Source organism: Lissotriton vulgaris, chromosome 7 (genome assembly GCF_964263255.1).
Source record: "Lissotriton vulgaris chromosome 7, aLisVul1.2, whole genome shotgun sequence".
Classification (NCBI taxonomy): domain Eukaryota; kingdom Metazoa; phylum Chordata; class Amphibia; order Caudata; family Salamandridae; genus Lissotriton; species Lissotriton vulgaris.
Window position 1 is genome coordinate 1191060722 of NC_141695.1, and position 23536 is coordinate 1191084257.

At 51.5% G+C, this 23536-nt stretch overlaps 1 protein-coding gene across 1 annotated transcript in view; it reads left to right on the top strand.

Annotated features, from left to right (window-relative positions):
• SRCAP (Snf2 related CREBBP activator protein) overlaps positions 1 to 23536 on the top strand; it is a 1720489-nt gene that overhangs the window by 296053 nt on the left and 1400900 nt on the right. Inside the window, exons 6-7 of the mRNA XM_086931673.1 lie at positions 1939 to 2079; positions 2302 to 2515. Coding sequence (XP_086787799.1) covers positions 1939 to 2079; positions 2302 to 2515 — 355 coding nt within the window. The remainder of the gene's footprint in view (positions 1 to 1938; positions 2080 to 2301; positions 2516 to 23536) is intronic.

Sequence of the window (23536 nt, forward strand, 5' to 3'; positions counted from 1 at the left end):
TTTCAGTAAAGTAACATGTCTTCTCCCTCTAGAAGGGTGGGATGCTATCCCCGTCGCCAGAACTGGCGAGGGGATAGTATTCCAATTCGTATGACACCTTACACGACATGTTTTGATAAAGCCAAACCAAAGTTGCTATATAACCGCGAGGATTATAATGCGCTTAAGAGTATATGGTATGGCATTATCCCGGATCAGCTTAGGGAGTTGTTCCCGACAGCTGCAGACAGGCTCAGCTCATGCCAGAGCACCATCTCACATAAAACCACGCACTCTGCCTCCAGGATTGATGAGGCCTTCCATAGGAGTGGCTCACAGGTTATATATGTGTCCAGATATAGGTTTAGATATAGGTATACTATATCTAAGCAAGGGGTGATTACACCCACTTGCCCCAGCTGAGTGATCAGCCAGTTGTGTCAATTTAAGAACCAGCCAGGGGTGGCAAAAGCTATGCTTCAGCCCCTGGTAGGCCTTGGTGGCACCTATGCCCTGAGCACCTATAGTGCATGGTACAGGGGCTGACAAGGAGTCCATTTCCAATTGTGGTATGTACCTGTAGCACATGTATCATAAATTTAGAGAGAGAACAGCAGGCTGGGGGTCTGATTAGCAGGCCCACAGCCTCAGTAAGTCGAAAACCAGTGAAGCAAAAAGCAAAAATTGGGGTGACCATAGGATAGCAGACCCTACTCTCCTACAACCGTATACTCTTAATGGCAGCACTTCACTTACAATGTCTAAAAATGGACTTGGACTCTGTAGGGCTATAGGGCTCATGCACCTGTACCCTCACCACTGGTATAGTGCTTCCAGCTAGAGGGGTAACTGATCTGTGCCAGGGCAGTGGGTGAGATGTGTGCCTGCCATTTCGACTCTTCACTTTGTTCTGCACCAAAACACGTAGCCTGCAAAGCCAGTGTGTGAGTTTAAGGGTACAGGACCTCAAAGGGTGGCACAGTAAGTGCTGCAGCCCTTAGAGGCCTTCTCTGGTCACAGTCCCCTGGGTACCTGTGGTACCATTTACCAGGGGTTTACTTGTGGCCAGAGATGCCAATTGGGTTTAGGCTTAGATGCAGTTTTAGGGAAAGAACATAGGCCCTGGGTACCTGATTAGCAGGAGCCCAGGGCAAACTCAGTCAAAGTACATCAGCAATTCAGCAAAAAGTGGGGGCAACCATGCAGAAAGAGGGCGCCTTCTCACAATTAGGTGTCTCCCACCCCCCTACAATTGCCTGTGCTTCAACATAAGCTAATGAAGAAAATATATTCCAGTTTTTTTTCTAAATCTGTTTCCAGTTTTTTAAAGGTGTTGTTTTTTTGACCTGTCCCGATAATCTCCCTCCCCCCGCCCCGGTCTCCCTGGGGATTGCTCACCATCGATGTGGCCCTCAAGCATATGCCAGACTGTATGGTTTGGCCCCTGAGAAAATATTTGCGTACCTATGTCATATAGGGTAACATGGCTGTTCTTGTGCCTCAAATCTGGCTTCCCTAACCTCGTACATCTTTGTGTCTAAAGTTTGATAAAAATCGGTGTAATTGGTGTTGATTTCGTTACTGACTGTGTCTCTCATTTATTTTCAGTGTGTGCAACAAATGCCTAACACTACCCTCTGATACGTGTAAGACTGCTCGACCTCACTGCCCAAAATAAAGCACCTTGTAATTGTTAAAGCAAGCCCCTGTACACTAATAAGGGATAACTTGACCCTTTGCACAGTGCACCTAATTTTGGTGCTCTAAATAGAGAGCTAGCTTCTTACATGTCGTGCTGATTTTGCTCCTTTAAACACTTTTTTACATATAATATAGCACCTCTAGATTCAGTAGATTCACCATAGGCCTAACTCTGTAATTATTTGCCTCCTTGATCATAGGTTGCATCCTTGTACATCCCTCAGCTCATGTGCCTGTTCTCTTGCCATTCCTTCACAGGTGGTCAGAATGGTGATCAGACACCATGAGGACCTAAAGCAGAAAGAAGAGAAGGCCAAGCGAGAAGAGCAGGCCAAGCTGCGGCGGATAGCTTCTTCAGTGGCAAAAGAAGTCCGGCAGTTCTGGACCAATGTGGAAAAGGTATGCGATCTGCTCTGTGGTGGGCACAATTTTTTAAATATCAGTATTTTACATGGTCTTGCCTTTGTCATAGGGGCAAATTGAGTGGTGTTTGATTGGGTGTTCCTTATTTTTAATTGTGGCTGTGATTTAGTTGTATATGTAAGGCTCATGTAGGTTTTTTTTTCTCTGATCAATTTTGGTGAACTGTCACCTGATTGCATCACTGTTTCTCCTTGACAGGTGGTCCAGTTTAAGCAGCAGTCGCGCCTGGAAGAGAAAAGGAAGAAGACCTTGGATCTGCAGCTGGATTTTATTGTAGGACAGACTGAGAAATATTCCGATCTGTTGTCCCAGAGTTTGAATGAGACCCTCGACCTCAGCCAAATGAACTCTTCACGTACTGTTTCCACAGACTTCACTCCACTCTGCTCAGCTGTTGCCAAAGAGGAGGAAGGTATGCAAAAGCTGTGAGGTAGTGAACTGGTTTGTTATTTATGTGTAGGAAATACTTACACTGTACCACATTCTTGTCAAATTAATAATACCTCTGTGTACTGCTGGGTTGTTAGTTAAGGAAGTAGTTTCATCACTGACCTTGGACCGCGGAGACTAACAACTAATCACTTTTGCCTGCCTGGTGTCGCCTGACAGCATTAGCCTCTTGACACCCACCCGATTCAATTAACTATGGATTGTGCTAGTCCATTCGAACTGGATTACTATAAATCACAATTTAGGAATTTTACAGATAAGCTCACAATAGTATTGAGTAGTATTTCAAATAGCGATTATTAAGATACACCCACTGGCCTTTCTAGTCCAATTCATCGCAACTTCCAGTAGCCCTTATAATATAGTATGAGTTTTTTTGGGTTGTTCACTAATACTAGTCATGTACTTCAGAAAGCCTCGGAAAATCCATACGACTGTGTGCAGTATAGGGCAAAGCACCTGTTAGCTGATAATCTGTCAGCTGGAGGCATATGAGCTGTAGATCGTATACTTGTGTACAGATCGCCATCTAATGTTTGGCTCGGATGTTTGCACTTTGTTGTTGTCGTGGAAGAAGTCTTTTTAGTCACGAGGTAGGTGACTCCTCCTTAGGGCGATGGTGCGCATCTGCATCGATCGACTCCATCTCCAGATTGTTTTTTTCACCATTGGGTTCGGATTTGTTTTGCTGCGCTCCGGGTCTTTGTCAAACCCCTTTGATGCGTAATCCCTCGCCACTCGACGATGTTGTCTTGATCGCGTTTCCTTTTCGACGCGTATCTTAAACCTATATAAAATCCTCGTCCTTTATCTTCGACACGTGCGTTTGGGCCTATCTGTGCCGACCGTGCCAGCAGTCAATGGAAAGGACTACTTTCATAAAAATACCCCGGGTGTGGTGCTAAGTTCCCAAACAAGGACTTGCATGAGGTTTGTAAGAACTGCAGGGCCTGTTCATCTTTTAGGTCAAAGAAAACCATCCGTTACCGTCTGGGTCGATATAACGAAATGTCTTGCGGAAGCAGCTTGATTCCAGACATCTTCGGAGTAGATCCAATCTCCAGCCGGAACAACAAGCTGATGAAGGGGAGATCTCGTTCTCCGAAACAGACGACTCAGACGTCGAAAACCAGGCAGTCACTCCAGCTCAGCGGTCCGCGAGTACCAAACCCCCTCTCCCAACCAAAACCAAACCTAAGGCTCTGGTAACACCTTCGGGCTCAGGTCGACACCTGGAACACCTTTCAGACTCCCGCGCCCTCTGGCCCGGCGATGAAACCAAAAGAAAAGCCTTCCGTCCCGGAATCGGGCCAACCCTATTTCGGTGCCGAAAAATCACCTTCAGCACCAAAGCTAAAACCAAGGAAGTGCCACGCCCTTCTTCATCGGCACCGGAGACAACCTCAGCGCCAAAACAAACAACAAGCACCCGGAACTGAAAAAATCTGCTCTTCATGGCGTAGCCTCCTCGCACGCTGATGACGAGCCCAGCTCGTCACGTAAAGTGCAGTTTTAAAAAACTCAGCACAGGAGCGGAATTGCTCTAGCGCGCATGCGGTTAAGTAGGCCAATCCTAGCGATTCCAAACCCTATGAGATTAGTACTTACCTGCCAGTAATTTCGCATTCCACTTTTGTAGTATATGGTTTTCCGTGCCCCTCGGGCATTTGTGTAATTGTGCAACTTAAAGTATTTTCGTAAGAGTTTTGTTGTGTGCTTAGTACCCTGTCCTCATAAAGAGTACAGGGCTGTTGTGATCTAAATAAATACACTGTTTATTTTCATAACACTTGTGTGGTGTCCTTTCACTTGGTGTTCAAGGGGTATATGTGATGGTATAACAGCTGGCTTAACACGCCCTCTAGAGTCTAGCCTAAAGACTGCTCTTGTCCATGCTACTAGGATAGCTGGTCTATCAGTTGACTTACAACCAATCATCAATAAGGGTTGTTTGGACTGATACATAGTGATCACTAGAATAGTGAGCACTGCATATCAGGCCAACTTCTCACAGCAGCTCATCTCAGAAAATAAATTCATGTTTTCTCTTACCTAGACGACTGGCTCATCAAAGCCAGCACACACCAAAAGTTTTAACAAAACACTCAGACCATGCTACACCTACTCCACCAATTGGGTTTTACGGTCAGCATTCAAGAGTCTTACCTACAGTCTTCACAGATAAAATCTGATCTAGGAGTCACTTTCAACACTCGCAAAGCTCTAGCCTTCCCAATGCAGCCAGAATTTCCAATATCCAAACTCTATTACTGCAGTTCCAAACCAAGCAAACTTTGCTAGCTAGGATTTTCATGCGGTGTGGGAAGCTGGCACTGTATATACTATACCAAAGTGAGGTATAGTGTGCACAGAGTCCAGTGGAACCCCAAAGGTAGGCAGAGGTAAAGTTAGATAGCACCTCACTCTGTATTTGTGGTAGTGTGGTCGAGCAGTAAGACCGCATCAGAGGACAGTGTAAAGCATTTGTTGTACATACTCAGCAAATGAATTCACATACTCAAAGACTGAACTTCAGATCAATTGTTTTTTGTATACAAATATTTTTTAGTTGCTTTATTTTCTAGAACCAAGCAAGCCTGGCACAGGTAAGTTGATACATTTTTTGCAGTAAATATACAATTTCAAATGCAATTGTAAATATACTTTGAAATGGTTACAGTTTGAATTCCTGGTAATGCAATACTTTGAAATGCTGTATATATACTTTGTATCAATTTTACATCGTGAATTGCAGGTAAGTTACTTTTACCTTACTTTTACCTTACTTTTGAGATTACGTTTTTTACTTAGTGTGATATGCCTAGATAGCTCACTGGGACATTTCGTAGAGAAAAGGTAAGTAAAGTCAGTTTTGCACAATTGTTATTTTTCAGGTTTCCATACAAATAAACTCCACGCAACAGTTTTCAGAGAAAAACAGTCACTAGGTTCCTATGGAGAGAAATGAAGTTAACGGTTCCCAGGTAAGTAATCGATCTTTGGAGTTGAGCTTCTGGGGTTAAAACAAGGGTCCCCCAGGGTCAAGGATGCATCTCGTTACACCCTCAGCGGCACTAAGGTGGCAGAGTGCTGGGTCCCAATGTTATCCAATGGGGGGGTATCCGTTGGTGGCTGCTGGCAAGCAGGCCACTGGGTTGTGGGAGGAAAGCTCCTGGACTTTAGCTCAGGGCAAATGGGGAAACAAAGTAGCAAAAAAGGTGCACCCTGAGCATCACTAGGGCGGCCTTGTGCAGGGTGCTGTTTTGACGTCGGGCGCCCTGTTGGTTTTAATGCGGAACCTCTGCTTTGCAAAGGCGCTGCCTGCTCGGGGACCACTTCGAAAGGTAAGTTGGGAAGTTAGGGGTTGGTTTGGGCACACAAGGCCGAGTGTCGTCTGGTGCAGGGGTGCCTTTTGTGGTCTGATCAGCTCCTGGTCGTGGTTGGGGGAGAGGGGAACCTTCTGGTGTTCGAGGCATGTGGGCTGCTGAATTCATATCTGTGCATAGATCGCCGCCTAGTGTTGGGTCCGGATGATTGCACATTGTTGTCCTGGAAGAGTCTTCGAAGTATCACGAGATAGGTGGCTCCTCCCCTGGACTACAGTGCGCATGGGCATCGCCTCCATCCCCAGATTGTTTTTTTCCGCCATTGGGTTCGGATGTGTGTCGGTTCCCTCTGTCGGAACCGATAGTTGTTAAATCACTTTATTCGAGACCAAAAGGTCTTTAGGCTCGGCGCCGGTATCGTTTTCGTTCGGGTTTACTGTTTTCTCCAGCTCCGAACTCTCGCTGCCCTTCCGCGTGCTATCGGCGCGGACGGGCCTACACGACGCTCCAGACATGGAACGGACTCCGTTTAAACGGTGCCCGGTCTGCAACGCGAAGTACTCGCACCTCGACGTGCACCCAGTGTGCAACACCTGTCTGTCGCCGGACCACAACGAGGCCAGGGCATGTCCTGCTCGAAGTTCCGGTGCAAGAAGACCCTCAAGATTCGTCGGGCTGCGAGACTCCAAGCCAAACTGTCTGCGCCCCCGCCGGACAACATCTTCGAGGAAGACGTCGGAGACGACTATGACCAGCAGGTTTCGGACTCTGGCCCTGCGTCCGAGGGGGAGGCCTACGACGCAGGGGACGAGGAGTTTAACGAAGCCGACGACGAAGCCGACGACGAGGTAGGGGACGACGATACGGCTTTTGCCACTGTGGGGGGTAGCTCTGAGGACGAGCACCCCCGGACTGACTCAGGGGTCGGACCCCTTCCTACGGCCCAGGTCGAGGGGTTGCCTTCGGGCCTTACCAAGACACTGTTACAAGTCCAGCAGTTACAAGTTACGATTACAAGTTACTGTTACAAGTTACGAGCCCGGCCACGGACATTTTGGAGGTGCCACTCACTTTTTCAAAATCGAAAGTGAAGCCTTCGGGTTCAACAGCTCCGGCTTCGAAACCGAAAGTGAAAGCCATACAGAAGGCTCTGGAGGCGTCAAAACCTAAGAAATCCAAAATGGCCGACATGGACAGTGCAGCCAAGATGGCCGACCCGAAGGCATCTGGGTCGGTGCCAAAAGCAAAGTCGTCCAACGCGGCTGCGTCGGCGCCGAAGATGGTCGCGGTCGACGACCAGAAGAAGGCTTCAAAGAAGCGTCAAGGCGATCCCAAAGCTCAGGCTTCCCCGGCCCCGGCCGCCGGAGCCAAGGAGGGTACTGCGTCGACTCCGAAGACACTGCCTCTCGCCGACGCAACTCCCAAGTCAGGGAAATCAAGCGATACGGTCGCTCCCTCTCCAGCCCTCTCGAAGAAGGTCCAGGAGTCCCTGCAACGGATTCGAACAGCCGCGGAGCTTCCAGACCCAGAGGCTGGAGTGTCGAAGCCCGCTCAGAAGCCGTCCAAGGCGCACACGCCTATCCGCTTCACCCTACCGCCGAAGTCGACGCCGAAGGCCTTCGCTCCGAAGCAGGTAGCTGGGGTGCCCTCGAAGGAGGTGTCGACGCCCAAAGCGTCTCCGGTGGTGGCCAAACCTCGGCTCCAACCACTCGCGGAGGAAGAACGTCGTGAAGTCATCATCGACGCCAATACTGGGAAACTGTCCCTCCTCAAGAGGAAAATCACCACGGAGCCGGTGCTGGAACACTTTCGCATTCCTCTGAAAAATTAAAGGGACTCTGCGGGTGCTTCAGCGCCTCCGGCGCCGGCATCCCCAAGTGACCTGCCGCGTTCCCCAACTCACTCTGCCGCGGGGGATGACGAAAAGGAAGAGGTAGAGTACAACTATCCGGCGTACTCGGATCCGGAGGAGGAACATGTACCTTGGTCTGCCGGAGGCGACCCCGAGGACCCGCAGTCGGGTCAGGAACCACATCTCTTTGCACCAAAGACTTCGCCAACGGAGGACTCTGCTGCCTTCAACGCGCTAATCGAGAGAGCTGCAGCTAACCATGATGTCGAGCTGCACTCCGATCCTGTGGATGTGGACTTTTTGTTTGACACTTTCTCTGTGGCCGAAAAGTCAATCAAAACTTTGCCAATGCTCAAGGGAGTGCTCAAGCACGCGCAGGAGGTCTTCAAGGAGCCCACTCGGGCGCGTGTTATCAATCCACGCATTGATAAGAAATATAAGGCAGCGCCCTCGGATCCAACATATATCAAGGGACACTTGCCACTAGACTCTTTGGTCGTTTCCAACGCTCGCAAGAGGGCGAACTCACAGACAACTGGTGACGCTCCTCCCCCAGACAAAGAGTCGAAAATATTTGAGGCATCAGGGAAGCGGATTGCTGCACAGGCAGCTAACATTTGGCGCATCTCAAACACTCAGGCCCTACTCGCACGCTACGATAGGGCTCATTATGACACCCTAGAGGCACTACTGCAGCACTTGGCTGACCAGTACAAGGAGGCAGGGGAGATGTTGATTCAGGAGGGAAAGCTCATCACAAATGCTTCCATAAAATGTGCGCTAGATGTGGCTGATACGGCATCCAGGGCGATCAACACTAGTGTGTTGCTCAGAAGGCATGCATGGCTTAGGATTTCAGGGTTCAAACCTGATATACAAACGACCATCCTGAACCAGACGGTTAATCCTGACCATTTGTTCGGCCCTGAGGTGGATGCAACGCTTGAGAAAATGAAAAAAGATACAGACACGGCTAAGTCTATGGGGGCCCTTCAATCTCAGCAGTTTCGGGGTGGCTCCTTTCGCCGCTCCAATACCAGAGGCACCTCAAGGGGTCAGGCATCGCAATCCTCACAGTACTACAAAGGCAATACCCAGACCTCATACACCAACAAGGGTAGAGGTGGCTACAGAGGCAACAACATCAAAGGCAGGGGACGTGGAAACAACAGCTCCAGGTCCACCGCCGCCAACAAGCAGTGACGCCTTGTCTCTGCCCCCCGACCACACAACACCGGTCGGGGGGAGACTCCAGCAGTTCCTGCCCGCGTGGAGATCCATCACCACGGACAGGTGGGTCAAGTCTCTTATCCAGTATGGTTACTGTCTGGAACTTACCTCCACTCCACCGAACATACCTCCAAGAAGCCGTCCTATGTCCGGCGAGCACTTGCTCTTGTTGCAGCAGGAAGTTCAGGTCATGCTGCAAAAAGGTGCAATAGAGCTCGTTCCACTGCAGGAAAGGGGTACAGGAGTTTACTCTTTGTACTTTCTGATCCCCAAAAAGGACGGTTCCCTGCGGCCCATCCTGGACCTCAGGCCCCTCAACTGGTGCATTCTCTCGGAGCATTTCCATATGCTCACGCTGCAGCAGGTGCTCCCTCTGCTTCAACAGGGGGTTTTCCTGGCTACATTGGATCTGAAAGATACATACTTTCACATCCCCCTGCATCCTTCCCACAGGAAGTATCTCAGATTCACGATCCAAAACCAGCACTACCAGTTCAGGGTTCTGCCGTTCGGGGTCACCACAGCGCCAAGGGTCTTTACGAAGTGCCTGGCGACTGTGGCGGCGCATCTGCGGCGCCAGAACGTCCACGTCTACCCTTACCTGGACGACTGGCTCATTCAAGCAAAAACAGAACAACAGTGCGCCAACCACATGTCCCGCACCATTCATCTCCTGCACGATCTGGGATTCTCTCTGAACTACCCGAAATCCCATCTCCAGCCCGCCCATGTACGACAGTATCTGGGCGCGACAATAAACACTCTGGCAGCCACTGCGCAGCCAAATTCAGTGAGAATCGCCAGCATCCAAACACTGATCCAACGATTCAGACCTCAACACTCGCTTCCAGCGAAGGTGTTCATGCAGTTGATAGGCATGATGGCCTCCTGCATCTCCATTGTCCCGCACGCGAGGCTACATATGCGTCCGCTTCAGGAGTGCCTGGCACGTCAGTGGACTCAGGCTCATGGGCAACTGACAGACCTAGTGTTGGTGAGCGGTCGGGCATACAACTCTCTGCATTGGTGGAATCCACAAAACCTTTGCAAGGGCCGACCATTCCAGGAGCCTGTGCCGCAGATTATCCTGACAACGGACGCTTCTCTCCAGGGATGGGGAGCGCATGTCCTCCACTACACGGTGCAGGGACTATGGACACTACAGCAAAGGAAGATGCACATCAATGTGTTGGAACTGATGGCAATCTTCATGGCCTTAAAGGCGTTCAAAGTACATCTGTGCAACAAGGTCGTGTTGATCCGGACGGACAACATGACAGCCATGTACTACATTCAGAAGCAGGGAGGCACACACTCTCCGCAGCTGTCTCATCTGGCTCAGAGCATGTGGAAGTGGGCCATTCAGAGGAACATCTTCCTCATGGCGGAGCATCTCCCGGGCAAGGACAACCAGATGGCGGACCTGCTCAGCAGGCACAGCCATCAAATGCACGAGTGGGAGATACATCCATCAGTACTCCAACCGTACTTCCAAAGGTGGGGTCATCCAGAGATAGACCTGTTCGCCACAAAGGAGAACGCAAAATGCCAAAGCTTCGCCGCCAGATTCCCACACCCGCAATCACAGGGCAATGCGATGTGGATGAACTGGTCAGGCAGATTTGCGTACGCTTTTCCCCCAGCACCTCTGATACCGCTGGTGGCACGCAAGCTCAGGCAGCACTCGATGACTCTCATCCTGGTTGCTCCGACGTGGGCACGCCAACCATGGTACACCACGTTTCTAGAACTGTCCGTGGTACCGCATCAAAGGCTCCATCTCACTCCCAGCCTTCTGACGCAGAGCCATGGCGACATTCAGCACCCAGATCCGCAACAGCTCAACCTGGCGATCTGGCTCCTGAAGTCCTAGAGTTTGGCTACCTCAATCTTCCCCCCGATTGTATGAACATCATTCGGGAGGCAAGGAAGCCCACTACTAGAGTTTGTTATGCGGCTAAATGGAAGAGGTTTGTCATCTACTGTGTTAACCACAATATTGACCCGCTAGATGCTTCCATTCAAAACATCATTTGTTACCTGTTCCACCTGTATCGATGCAATTTAGCGTACTCTTCCATCCGCATTCATCTGTCTGCTATGGCAGCATACCTCCAAAATAGGCAACACCTGTCACTTTTTAAGGTCCCTGCTATCAAGGCTTTTCTGGAAGGACTCAAGAGAGTCATTCCGCCAAGGACCCCACCAGCTCCAGAATGGAACCTCAATGTGGTTCTTACAAGACTGATGGGTCCTCCCTTCGAGCCACTGCATTCTTGTGAGCTTCAGTTTCTGACTTGGAAGGTTGCTTTCTTAGTAGCAATTACATCGCTACGGAGGGTTAGCGAGTTGCAGGCGCTCACCATCCAAGAACCTTTCTTCCAAGTACATGCTAACAGGGTTGTGCTCCGCACTAACCCTAAATTCTTACCCAAGGTTGTGTCTCAATTCCATATGAACCAGACAATTGAGTTGCCGGTGTTTTTCCAAAACCCAGAGACGCTGGCGGAGCGGATGCTCCACACCCTTGATGTTAAGAGAGCCTTGATGTACTATGTAGACAGGACCAAAGATTTTCGCAAAACCAAGCAGCTTTTTGTTGCTTTTGCCACACACCACAAGGGAAACGCTATCTCCTAAGCTGGGATCGCTAGGTGGATCGTGAAATGCATTCAGATCTGTTACGCCAAAGCTAAGCGCACTCTCACTATCCCACCGAGGGCCCATTCCACCAGGAAGTTGGGGGCCTCTATGGCTTTCCTAGGCAACATTCCCTTAGAAGATATCTGTAGAGCAGCCACATGGTCTACCACACATACTTTCACTAAACACTACTGTGTAGACGTGCATTCCAAACAGCAGGCAGCTGTTGGTCAGGCTGTTCTCAAAACACTTTTTCAGACTGCTGCAGCTGGCACGGGCGGCCGCCGCTAATGGAGGGACTGCTATGTATTCTATGCACAGATATGAATTCAGCAGCCCACATGCCTCGAACTGCAAATGCTACTTACCAGTATGCATCTGTTCTTGGCATGTAGGGCTGCTGACATTCATATCGCCCACCCTCCTCCCCGGCGCCTGTAGCAGCTGCAGTATTCATTCATATATATATATATATATATATATATGCTCATAGCTTGGTCATCACTCACATACTTCACTCCATCTCTGCCAATGGCTAAAAACAATCTGGGGATGGAGGCGATGCCCATGCGCACTGTAGTCCAGGGGAGGAGCCACCTATCTCGTGATACTTCGAAGACTCTTCCAGGACAACAATGTGCAATCATCCGGACCCAACACTAGGCGGCGATCTATGCACAGATATGAATGTCAGCAGCCCTACATGCCAAGAACAGATGCATACTGGTAAGTAGCATTTGCATTTAGGCTGCATGCGTCTGCTTGAGGTATGTCAGGCGTCACCCGATCACGGGGCAGAATCCCCGGGATGACCTCCTCTTGGTGTTTGCCCACTCCAGCTCGGGCCGTGGACGGCAGGTGCAGAGTGGGGTGGATCCCCGTTGTCTGGCTGGAGCCAGAGGTTGAAGACTAACAAATCCGGTATTCGAGGGAGACCGAGTCTTTGTAGTTGAACGAAGGCAGGTCCTATGGGGTTTTTTGGGTTGCCGTTTGCAGGACACACTGAGATTTCACAGGAGAAGGTACAAGGGAGAGACAGGCCGGTAGCGCTGGGACCAAGTCAGTGGGTGTCTTCCTCTTGTTAGCTGCTGTACGGCTGTTCGGTTCTTCTTGTTGCAGATTCCGGTCTGAGAAAGCAAGGTTCAGGGGTGCCCCTAAATACTAGATTTCAGGTCGTTACAGGTAGGTAAAAGGCAGGGACCAATGGGTCCCTTTCCTGGGGTGGGTACACCCCCTAATATGCCACACTCCAGTGGTAGGGGGGAATGAGCCTGTCCCTGGTTTGCTGAGTCCCGCCATCTTCAAGATGGCGTGGACACAGTTGTGCTTCACCTTGCCTCCCCCACCTGTGGTGTGGAGTTGGCAGAGGTCTGCACACCTCTCTTCCTCACTTGTTTTCCCGCCCAATGTGGGGGTCAGAACCAGTGGGGACCAGTTGCTGAGAGCAGCAAGTGGCCTGGGGAAGCTCACAAAAGCGGCAAGCCTTTGAAGCATCCCCTTGGTGAACCCTACCCATCTTGGGGGAGGAGGCTTGGCACCTCGTCGCAGGATGTGCAATGTTTTAGGCCCCAGAGAGCAGCAAGCTCTCGCCCCAGGGTGGCACCAGAAACAGGTCTGGTGGTGTCCGCTGAAAGCAGTCACTGAGCCTGTACACTAGTGGTTGCTAGTGGTCTCTAAGATGCCCTCTGTGTGCATTTTTTTTTGGAAAACCTTTGTGAAGAAAAAAAAGGCATACAAATACGGGCCTACAACCAAGCAGGCCGGCCACGACACATTATGGAAGTCACATAAAAGGAGGTGTCCCGGTAGCGCCCAGCATTGTGCAAGCAAGTAGTTCGGTCTGAGGAAAGCTGAGCACGACCGCCGAAAACAGGATCAAAGAAGGTTAATTTTTATATTAGGGAGTATAGCAGAGCAATTGCAGTTGTTAATCATCTGAGTTCCCCTAGCAGGCTACAAACTAGGCATCAGGATATAAAGGCATCAATAAAGACGATTTACAGCAACAGTTCACATCAATTAGGATATAGACGCCATAATTCAAATCAGTGGCCCGTCGCTTGCCCACCAACCACCTAATTTTCATACTGATGCATAACGGAGGAACCAGAACAGCAACAGTGGTTACAATCATCTTCTATACTAACCTAAATAATAAGGAAAAAAGGGGGGGAAAAAAGGGGGGGGGGTGGAAATATTATAAAGAAGAAAAGAAAGAACGCCGCGCCGCTGTACGCGCCCCACAGCGAGAAAGGCACGCAATATGGCTGGGGATCCCGCTATCTGGGTTAGGGCGTGCAAGTCATGATGTGTATGCAATCAATACCGTAGAAAGAAGAACATCTCGCCCCCGTCCAACCTGCAAGTATACCATGGGAGATACACACAGACACTGCGCCCCGATAAAGGGATACAAAAGAGCCATAGAACTAAGTGGAAAAGAACAGATAAGAGGCCCCGACCCCCCCACCCCACCCTGCACCCCTGCAGAAGGCTACGGCCTACCCCCCCAGCAGCGTGCCTGTCGCCCTAATTAGGAACCCGAAATATAGAAAAAGTCAGAGAGAAGGAAAGGAACAAAAGAGGCAAAAAGGGAAAGGGACCAGGGTGGGGGAGGAGACCATCAATCGAGTCGTTCGGCCCCTGCCTCCCGCCTTCCCACACATTTATGTAACATTTAAACGAGATCGACGCAGTTTCCGGTATCGTAAACCCTCAAAGGGATCGCCAATATTATCGTAATTGGGGACATTCCTCATCTCCATCCGTTAACCAGTTGTCCTCCGGGTTCAGTCTGGCTCACCCCTGTCCTTTCCTAGTCGTTGCCACCATACGAGACAGGGTAGTGGGCAGCAAGCATTTCAAGGTGGAGAAGCCACTCGATCGAAGCAAAATGGAACAAGGGTGTAAGCCAGAGGATCCCGGTAACCAACAACAAGGCAAGAACTTTTCGCGGCAGTCCACACTATACATTAGAGACAACTGGAGCAGCAACCAGTATGGCTGCAGTCTTGCAGCACAGGAAAGTAAGGTATCCCCCGCAAGGCAACAACAGGACCTCACCAAGGCAGATCAAAGCGGCAGTCCACATCTCACCCCGAACATTCGAGCAGGAACGGGCCCTGGAGTGGGGCCCGCACCCGCGCTCGCCGCAGTCAAAGCTACCAGGAAATTCGGGGCCTCAGGCATACAGTCCTGCCGATGTACGTCTGCAGCACTCCCCGCAGCAGCTGAAGGGGACGAAGCAGCGCTCACTTGAAGTCGAGCCGCGTTCATGAGGGACGGCCCAACAAAAATGGCGGCAGATCGTCTATCCTGCACAGGGGCGACGGGGGCCATGGCCGCATGTAAAGACCGCAGAGCGTCAAGGACATCGCCAAGCGTGGGCTCACGCTCACAGGACCAGGCCCCCGTGCACTCCAGCGACACAAGTCCACCGTCCTGAGTAAATCCGTGACCCAGGGCTTCGGCTGCCATCTTGCGGGTCCAGCCGCGTCTTCACACTCCTCAACCTTTGGAGCGGGCTCTCAAACAAGGCTTGGGTCGGCCGGAGTGGCGGCGTTGACGGCGGCCCCTGGTGGAGGAGAGGGGTCGGCCGGGAGCGGCCATTGTGCGGTTATGGCGGTGGAGACTGACCGGGCCAGCGGCCGGGGAGCCCCGAGGTAGGGCGTGGCACGCCGTGGATGGGGGAAGACCGCTCTGTGAGAGTTCTCAGTAGTTCCACATCAAAAGCTACATCGAACCTCCAGTCTCCTCACTCAGAACCATGGAGAAATCAAGCATCCAAAGCCCAAGGACCTCAACTTAGCAATTTGGCTCCTGGAGTCATAGTTTGGATATTTAAATTTGCCACCTGACTGTATGACTGTTCTAGAAAACCTACTACCAGAGCTTGCTTTGCACCGAAATGGAAACAATTTGTTAACTGCAAAAAGAAAATTCTACCTCTAGATGCTTCTGTTTAGAACATTGTCTGTTAGCGTCTAAACCTGCAGCAATGCATTTTGCAGCTGTAGCTGCGTATTTGCTAAATAGACAGCACTTGTCTTTGTTCAAAGTTCCAGTTATCAAAACCTTAATGGAGGGCTTAAAGAGTGTTACTCCAGTATTGGAGCTTTCATAGATTCACATACCTGAATCATTTCCCCGTCGTCGAGACGGGAGTCTCCGGTATATAAAAAAGCAATACTTAGCAGTATAGTGAACTGAAAAAGAGGGCCTAGGCCCATTTCCCTTTTGCAACCCATAACCTTTGTTATGTAAAAAAAGGGCCAAACATTTCCCTTAGCCAATCAGAGCTCCTCACCCTCTAGAACCCTCCTGAGAGAACCTTCTGCCCCTCAGATTTTCTACCAGCACGTTGTGCTAGGGAGTCTCCTTTGAGCTCTGCTCAAACTCTGGATTTCCAGCTTTGAAGAAGCTTGATTTCATTCTTTTTCTTGTGGATTTAAGAATTTTGGTAATCTATTTCTCATCTACATCCTTGAGAATGTCTGGAAAGGAGAAAAATGATATTTTTAGAGCCTGTTCCACCTGCTCTAAAAAGAGACTCTACACTGATGACCCACATGAAGACTGCATTTACTGTCTTTATCCGGACCACCAAGCAAAGGTCTGCAAGGTATGTTGCACTTTCTCTAGCAAGACCCTTAGAGATCGTGAGGGACGCCTTTTAATTTGGCTTCAGAAGATCAAGGCCAGAAAGGAGGTGGTTTCTAGTGATAGTGACCAGGAATCCTCGTTCTTCGTCCAGGAGATCTCAAAAAAGATCAAGATCTCCTCAGGCTCATTCCTCAGGGGACCATCTTGAGATGGCCCTAAAAAAGACCACTCAAGGGTCTTCAGGGAGTAGTCCTAAATCTCCTCAGCCAAAAGTAAAGGAGAGCAAAGGACACACTTTGAGAGAAAAAGGACAGCATCATTCAAGAAGCCTTCCTCTAGTTTTCCTGAGGAGAAAGTGAAAAAATTGACATCGTCGACGAGGCCGTCGACTAAGAAGTCCTCGTCCACGGCGACGACAGAGGTACAGAAGCTGCCATTGATTGTATTAGAGCCAGCGTCGACGGGAGTATCGACGCCAGTAACATAGACGGCCATGTCGATGACTGGATCGTTGTCGATGGTGATGACAACAGGGTCGTCGACAGAACGTCGACGACTATTACGATGCCGTTGGCGAGGAATGGTTCCACTGCACTGACGACGACAACACCTTCGTCGACTGTAGTGTCGACGACTATCTCATCGACGAGTCAAACTCCAGAAAAGCAGAAGAAGTAGATCATGCTAGCAGTGACTTCCCCGAGCAAGATTATTCCTCTGGTCCCATCGCACCTTTTGGAGGAGGAAGAGTCGGATGAGGAGGAGGATGACGGATCCTTCGGGTATGCCACAAGTCCATCGGAACTCCACGTAAAATGTCAAGAAGATGAAGTGGGTTATGAGGAATACCACGGCTTCTCACACCATCGCTACCAACAAGAAACTAAGGAACAGATGGTCACAATGCCATCTTCAATGATGATGGATTTGCAATTCATGTTGGCAGATTATAAGAACAGGTTTCCTCCATCAGGGGTACCTCAGGACGTTCCACCTTCACGTCCCCGTTCTATTCTGGCCACGCCACTCCGCAGTAGGGAAAGCCTACTAGACACTGTTCCGCAGACCTCTCCGGTCCAACAGCAGCAGGATCCTGTGACCACAGATGATGACCGCGAAGAAAGGGAGCTAACGGAACCCCTCAGAGAATGGGATGACTACCTAATTCCCTCTCCACCATCACCCACCCAAGTGCCAGCGGATTCTCGACCAGTGGATATTGGTTGATTCCACAATTTAATGCAGAGCTGCAAAGATATTTCAGCTGCTGATGAAAACAACTCAGGCAGAATGTTTTCTTTGATTTTAAGGAGCCCTATCAAAAATCAATCCGGTCCATATCAATCACTGACCACGTATGGAAGGAAGGGTTCAAAGTGATGGCAACTCCAGCGACGGTTACACCGGTACTAGCGAGGTTGGACAAAAAATATAAGGCGTGTTTGCTGGGCCATCCTAAACCGGACTCTATCATTTCGCAGGCAGCGCAACAAAAATCAAAAAACTCATCAGCGCCTATTTCTGCACCTCCGGATAGGGAGGGACGGCGTTTAGACAATGCAGGTAAACGTTTCTCATCAATGTCAGCTCTCCTAGTCAGAGCAGCTAATGCCCTTGTCATACTGGGCAGATATGACAGATGTGGTGCGATATAGCACCATATGTCGACCTCCTTCCGGAAGACCGTAAGCAGGAGGTGAATAAAGTTCTGCAGGAAGGGAAGAGAACTTCAGCTGAAATTATCGATTGTGCTATGGACATAGCTACCACAGCCTTTCGTTCCCTAGGAGGAGCAGCAGTTTTGTGGCTCCAGGGTTGGCTAAGGGCCACAGCCTTTAGACCGGAGGTCCAAAATAAGATTCCGGATCTACCTTTTGATGGGGAAGATCTGTTTGGACGTCTAGTGGATGAGACTCTTAAGAGTATTAAGAAGGACACTGATACGGCGAAAGCCTTGGGTACGTTACAGTACCGGAAGGTGCCCTTTCGAGGTGCCCGTGGAAGAGGAAAACCTCCGTATAGGGGTAGCTACCAGCAAGGAAGATACACATTCACTTCTTCCACTTCGCAGCCCTACCGGCAGCAATATGGGCAGAAGCACTCTGGAGGTTACTCGAGGTCTACTCCCAGAGGAGGAGGTCGTTCAGGGAAGGATAACAATAAAAGGCAATGACAACTTACAAGTTCCGTGTTCTTCTCCTCCTACCCTGTCAAATATTCCCCTGGGTGGAAGAGTGACTCATTATTTACAGCAGTGGCAGAAAATAACATCGGACAAATGGGTCCACCACATAATAAAATTCGGTCATACTCTGGAATTCCTAGTTTCCCTCCTCCCGCACCACCTACATATCAAGAAGTAAAACACCTGTCTCAGATGCGTCAGGAGATTCGGGCAATGCTCAAAAAGGTAGCAATAGAACCGGTGCCGGACTCCCAAAGAAGACAAGGATTTTATTCCTGTTTCTTCTTGATCAGAAAGGATGCTCTCAGGTGGCGTCCGATCTTGGACCTACGGTCCCTAAATGCCTATCTCAAACAAGCATTTGCAATGCAATAGGTCTCGCATTAGGAAAGTTTGAGCTATTGGTATTGTAAATTACAAATTTTTTATTTATGTTTTGTTTTTGAAAATATCGAGCTTTGTCATTTCCAATGTTAATAGTTATAACTTTCGCAAATGTGACACCTATAGCATTTGTAATGCAATATGTGTTGCATTTACGTGACTTACATGTATTGATATTACAAATAATGGCTTTTAATTTTTTTTAATAATTTATACTTAAATAAAAGTCATTGTCATTTATACAATAGCTTAAACTTTTGTAAATAACTTTTGTGAAAATTATGTTCAGTGTATTTTATTGTGTCGAAAATCCAAGAACAGAAGTGAAATATTAACATCTATTTGTTAAATTTGTAATAAATCTTGAAATATTGAGAGAACATATTTGAACCAGTTGTTTAATGGTTGCACAGATTGATGCTGTGGTGGCGCTGAGTGATGTTGTAATGGCAAACGAGTGATGCTGTGGCGTTCAGTGATGCTGTAGTAGCGCATAGTGATGTTGTGGTACCGTGAGGGGGGTGAGGGGTGTGAGGGTGAGTTTGATGGGGTGAGGATGGGTGAGGGGGTATGAGGGTGTGTGTGAGGGTGAGCGTGTGTGGGGGTGAGGGCGACGGGGTGTGAGGGCGACGGGGTGTGAGGGCGACGGGGTGTGAGGGCGACGGGGTGTGAGGGCGACGGGGTGTGAGGGCGACGGTGTGTGAGGGCGACGGGGTGTGAGGGCGACGGGGTGTGAGGGCGACGGGGTGTGAGGGCGACGGGGTGTGAGGGCGACGGGGTGTGAGGGCGACGGGGTGTGAGGGCGACGGGGTGTGAGGGCGACGGGGTGTGAGGGCGACGGGGTGTGAGGGCGACGGGGTGTGAGGGCGACGGGGTGTGAGGGCGACGGGGTGTGAGGGCGACGGGGTGTGAGGGCGACGGGGTGTGAGGGCGACGGGGTGTTGGGTAAGGGTGAGAGGGGGTGAGAGGGGGTGAGGGGGAGGGTGTGAGGTGAGGGGGGGTGTGAGGGTGTGTGAGGGTGTGGGGGTGAGGGGGGGTTAGGGTGAGGGGTGGGTGAGGGTAAGGGGGTGGGGATGTGAGGGTGTAGTGTTGTGAGGGTGAAAGGGTGAGGGGGTGAGGGGGGGTGAGGGTGATGGGAGTGAGGGTGGGTGAGGGGCCTTGAGGGTGAGGGTGTGTGGGGGTGAGGGTGTTCAGGGGCTGTGAGGGTGACGGGGGGTGAGGGTGACGGGGGGTGAGGGTGACGGGGGGTGAGGGTGACGGGGGGTGAGGGTGACGGGGGTGTGAGGGTGACGGGGGTGTGAGGGTGACGGGGGTGTGAGGGTGACGGGGTGTGAGGGTGACGGGGTGAGGGGTGTGAGGGTGAGGGGTGAGGGGTGTGAGGGTGAGCGGTGTGAGGGGGTGGGTAAGGGGGGATGAGGCGGAGGGGATGGGGTTGTGAGGGTTTGAGTTTGTGAGGGTGAGGGGGTGTGAGGGTGAGGGGGGGTGAGGGGGTGGGTAAGGGGGGATGAGGCGGAGGGGATGGGGTTGTGAGGGTGTGAGTTTGTGAGGGTGAGGGGGGGTGAGGGTGATGGGGGTGAGGGGGTGTGAGGGTGAGGGTGTGTGGGGGTGTGAGGCTGAAGGTGTGTGAGGGTGTTGGGGGTGAGGGTGACGGGGGTGTGAGGGTGACGGGGTGACGGAGTGTGAGGGTGACAGGGGTGTGAGGGTGACAAGGTGTGCGGATGAAGGGGGTATGGGGTTGACAGGGGTGTGAGGGTGAGGGTGACGGGGTGTGAGGGTGACGGGGGTGTGAGGGTGAGGGTGACGGGGGTGTGAGGGTGAGGGGGTGAGTGTGTGAAGGGGTGAGTGTGTGTGTGAGGTGGGGTGTGAGGGTGAGGGGTGTGAGATTGAGGGGGTGTGAGGGTGAGGGGGTGTGAGGGTGAGGGGATGTGAGGGGGTGTGAGGGTGAGTAAGTGGGGTGAGAGCGTGGTGAGGGCACGAGGGTGAGTGAGGGTGTGGGGGTTGAGTGAGGGTGGGGGAGAGTGAGGGTGAGGGGGTGTGAGGGTGGGGGAGAGTGAGGGTGAGGGGGTGTGAGAGCAGAGGGGGTGTGAGGGCGAGGGGGTGTGAGGGCGAGGGGGTGTGAGGGCGAGGGGGTGTGAGGGTGTGTGTAGGAGGGGGGGCTAGGTTGTGTGTGGGAGGGGGGCGAGGGTGTGTGTGGGTGGGGGTGTGTGAGGGTGTGTGAGGGTGGGGGTGTGAGGGTGAGTGAGGGGGTGTGAGGGTGAGTGAGGGGGAGTGAGGGTGAGTGAGGGGGAGTGAGGGGGAGTGAGGGTGAGGGTGAGTGAGGGTGAGAGGGTGTGTGAGGGGGTGAGGGGTGTGAGGATATGTGAGGGTGAGGGTATGTGAGGGTGAGGGTATGTGAGGGTGAGGGTATGTGAGGGTGAGGGTATGTGAGGGTGAGGGTGAGGGTATGTGAGGGTGAGGGTATGTGAGGGTGAGGGTATGTGAGGGTGAGGGTATGTGAGGGTGAGGGTATGTGAGGGTGAGGGTATGTGAGGGTGAGGGTATGTGAGGGTGAGGGTATGTGAGGGTGAGGGTATGTGAGGGTGAGGGGATGTGAGGGTGAGGGGATGTGAGGGTGAGGGGATGTGAGGGTGAGGGGATGTGAGGGTGAGGGGATGTGAGGGTGAGGGGATGTGAGGGTGAGGGGATGTGAGGGTGAGGGGATGTGAGGGTGAGGGGATGTGAGGGTGAGGGGATGTGAGGGTGAGGGGATGTGAGGGGGAGTGAGGGGGTGGGGGTGTGTGATGGTGGGGGTGTGTGATGGTGGGGGTGTGTGAGGGTTTGTGAGGGTGAGGGTGAGAGGGTTGTGAGGGTGGGTGAGGGTGAGGGTGAGAGGGTTGTGAGGGTGGGTGAGGGGGTGTGAGGGTGGGTGAGGGGATGTGAGGGTGAGGGTGAGGGGGTGTGGGGATGTGAGGGTGAGGGTGAGGGGGTGTGGGGATGTGAGGGTGAGGGTGAGGGGGTGTGGGGATGTGAGGGTGAGGGTGAGGGGGTGTGGGGATGTGAGGGTGAGGGTGAGGGGGTGTGGGGATGTGAGGGTGAGGGTGAGGGGGTGTGGGGATGTGAGGGTGAGGGTAAGGGGGTGTGGGGATGTGAGGGTGAGGGGGTGGGGGAGTGTGAGGGTGGGGGAGTGTGAGGGTGTGGGTGTGTGTGTGTGAGCGTGGGTGCTCACCTGCCCCACCCAGCTCGCGCCGCGACGTCCTGGCTGAGGAGACTCATCTCAAGAATTGAGATGAGTATGCGAGCGAGGGGGCACAGCAAATGTAAAATGTAAGCATCGGAAAGCCTGCTGCCAAGGTGGACAGCAATAATATTTACAACAAGGGGTGGTGAGGGACAGAGTCTCTGAATTAAGCAGAAAGCTCTCACCCAGTCAAGAGATCAGGGCTAGGTCCAACACCGTTTTTTAGCTCACTGCACCATGTGGACAGCAATGCAACAACGTCAGGTGCCCGATGAAGAGAGAAAATCGTGGTGGCTCCTCAGAAAAGAGGGGAACGAGATGCAAGACCAAAATGGTGGTCCATCAAAGCCGAAACCCAAGAGAAACACAGCTGTGAACCAAGAGCTGCGCCAGACAAAAGCGCACGCTGAAAACTGCGTTTGATTACTGGAAGGTACGCTACAGGTTCGCTCCCGCAGGAGGGCTTGAAAAGCTTTGAAAGCTCAAGTGGGCGGTGTGATCTAAACTCTGCTACCGAGAGCAAGGCAGCCTGATCTCTCTCACCAAAGGGAGGGTCACCTGGCGGTCTATATCTCGGAAATAACCCGGAGCGAATATGTCACACAAAATGGTGACTTAGATCGACTGAGCCCAGCACCAGCTCCGATACACAGTTAGAAAGCGCTGTTAGAAGATGATGTAAGCTTCTGGGGGCTGTTGGGAAGCGGAGGGCGCATAGGGCAACAAAACAGTCCTGCATGATCAGGGGTCAGAGATATCTTAGGACCGCCGGTGCGGGCAGCCGAGGAAGCAGGTCACGGGCATCTCTTGAGAACAAGGCCTGGTTACTGGTTCTATCGCCGACGGGAAGCTGGACTTTTCGACGGGCTGAACTGGAATCACTGTCTCCCAAAGGTGCCTAGAAGAGTTCCATACAGCGCTTCACGTAAGGAGCGGTGCCCCCCACCTCACTGTCTGCAGCCGCTGTGTGGCTGGGGTCCCGCATGAAGTTTCTGGAGGTACGCGCTACTTAAACACTATTCCCTTAGTGTGGGCGCTATATTGCTGTGGTGACCCCTGCACTTTTATCGGGAAGGAATCTACGTGAGCGCTATACTGCAGGAAGGCGCTGTACACGAGCTCCAGCCACAGTGCCGCTTTGTTGCCGTGGGAAGGAGCTATGTGCAAGTTTTGCAGCGTGAATCTTTCTGGATTCACTATGCTGTGCATATTCCGCGGTCTTGTGGTTGGGTCCGGATTCGTAGTCTTTTCTCTCTTTTTTTTTTTTTTTTTTTTTTTTGTGGCCCAGGTGGGCGTCGGCGTCACCCTTCCTTGGGTGTATTTCCGGTGACGTCGGCATGCTTCCTGCGGAAGCTCCCATCCCTGGGCGCCATCTTCAGATTCTTTTTTCCGCGGTCGGGTCTGGATCGTTCCCGTTGGGCTCCAGACATTTTTGGAGAAAGTACTGCAAAGCGAGAAGTTCGAGAAGAAATTAAAAGAAGAAGACCAAGGAAGACTTCGCAGACCATTGGCGAAGAGAGAAGGAGGAGAGAACGTCGAGAACT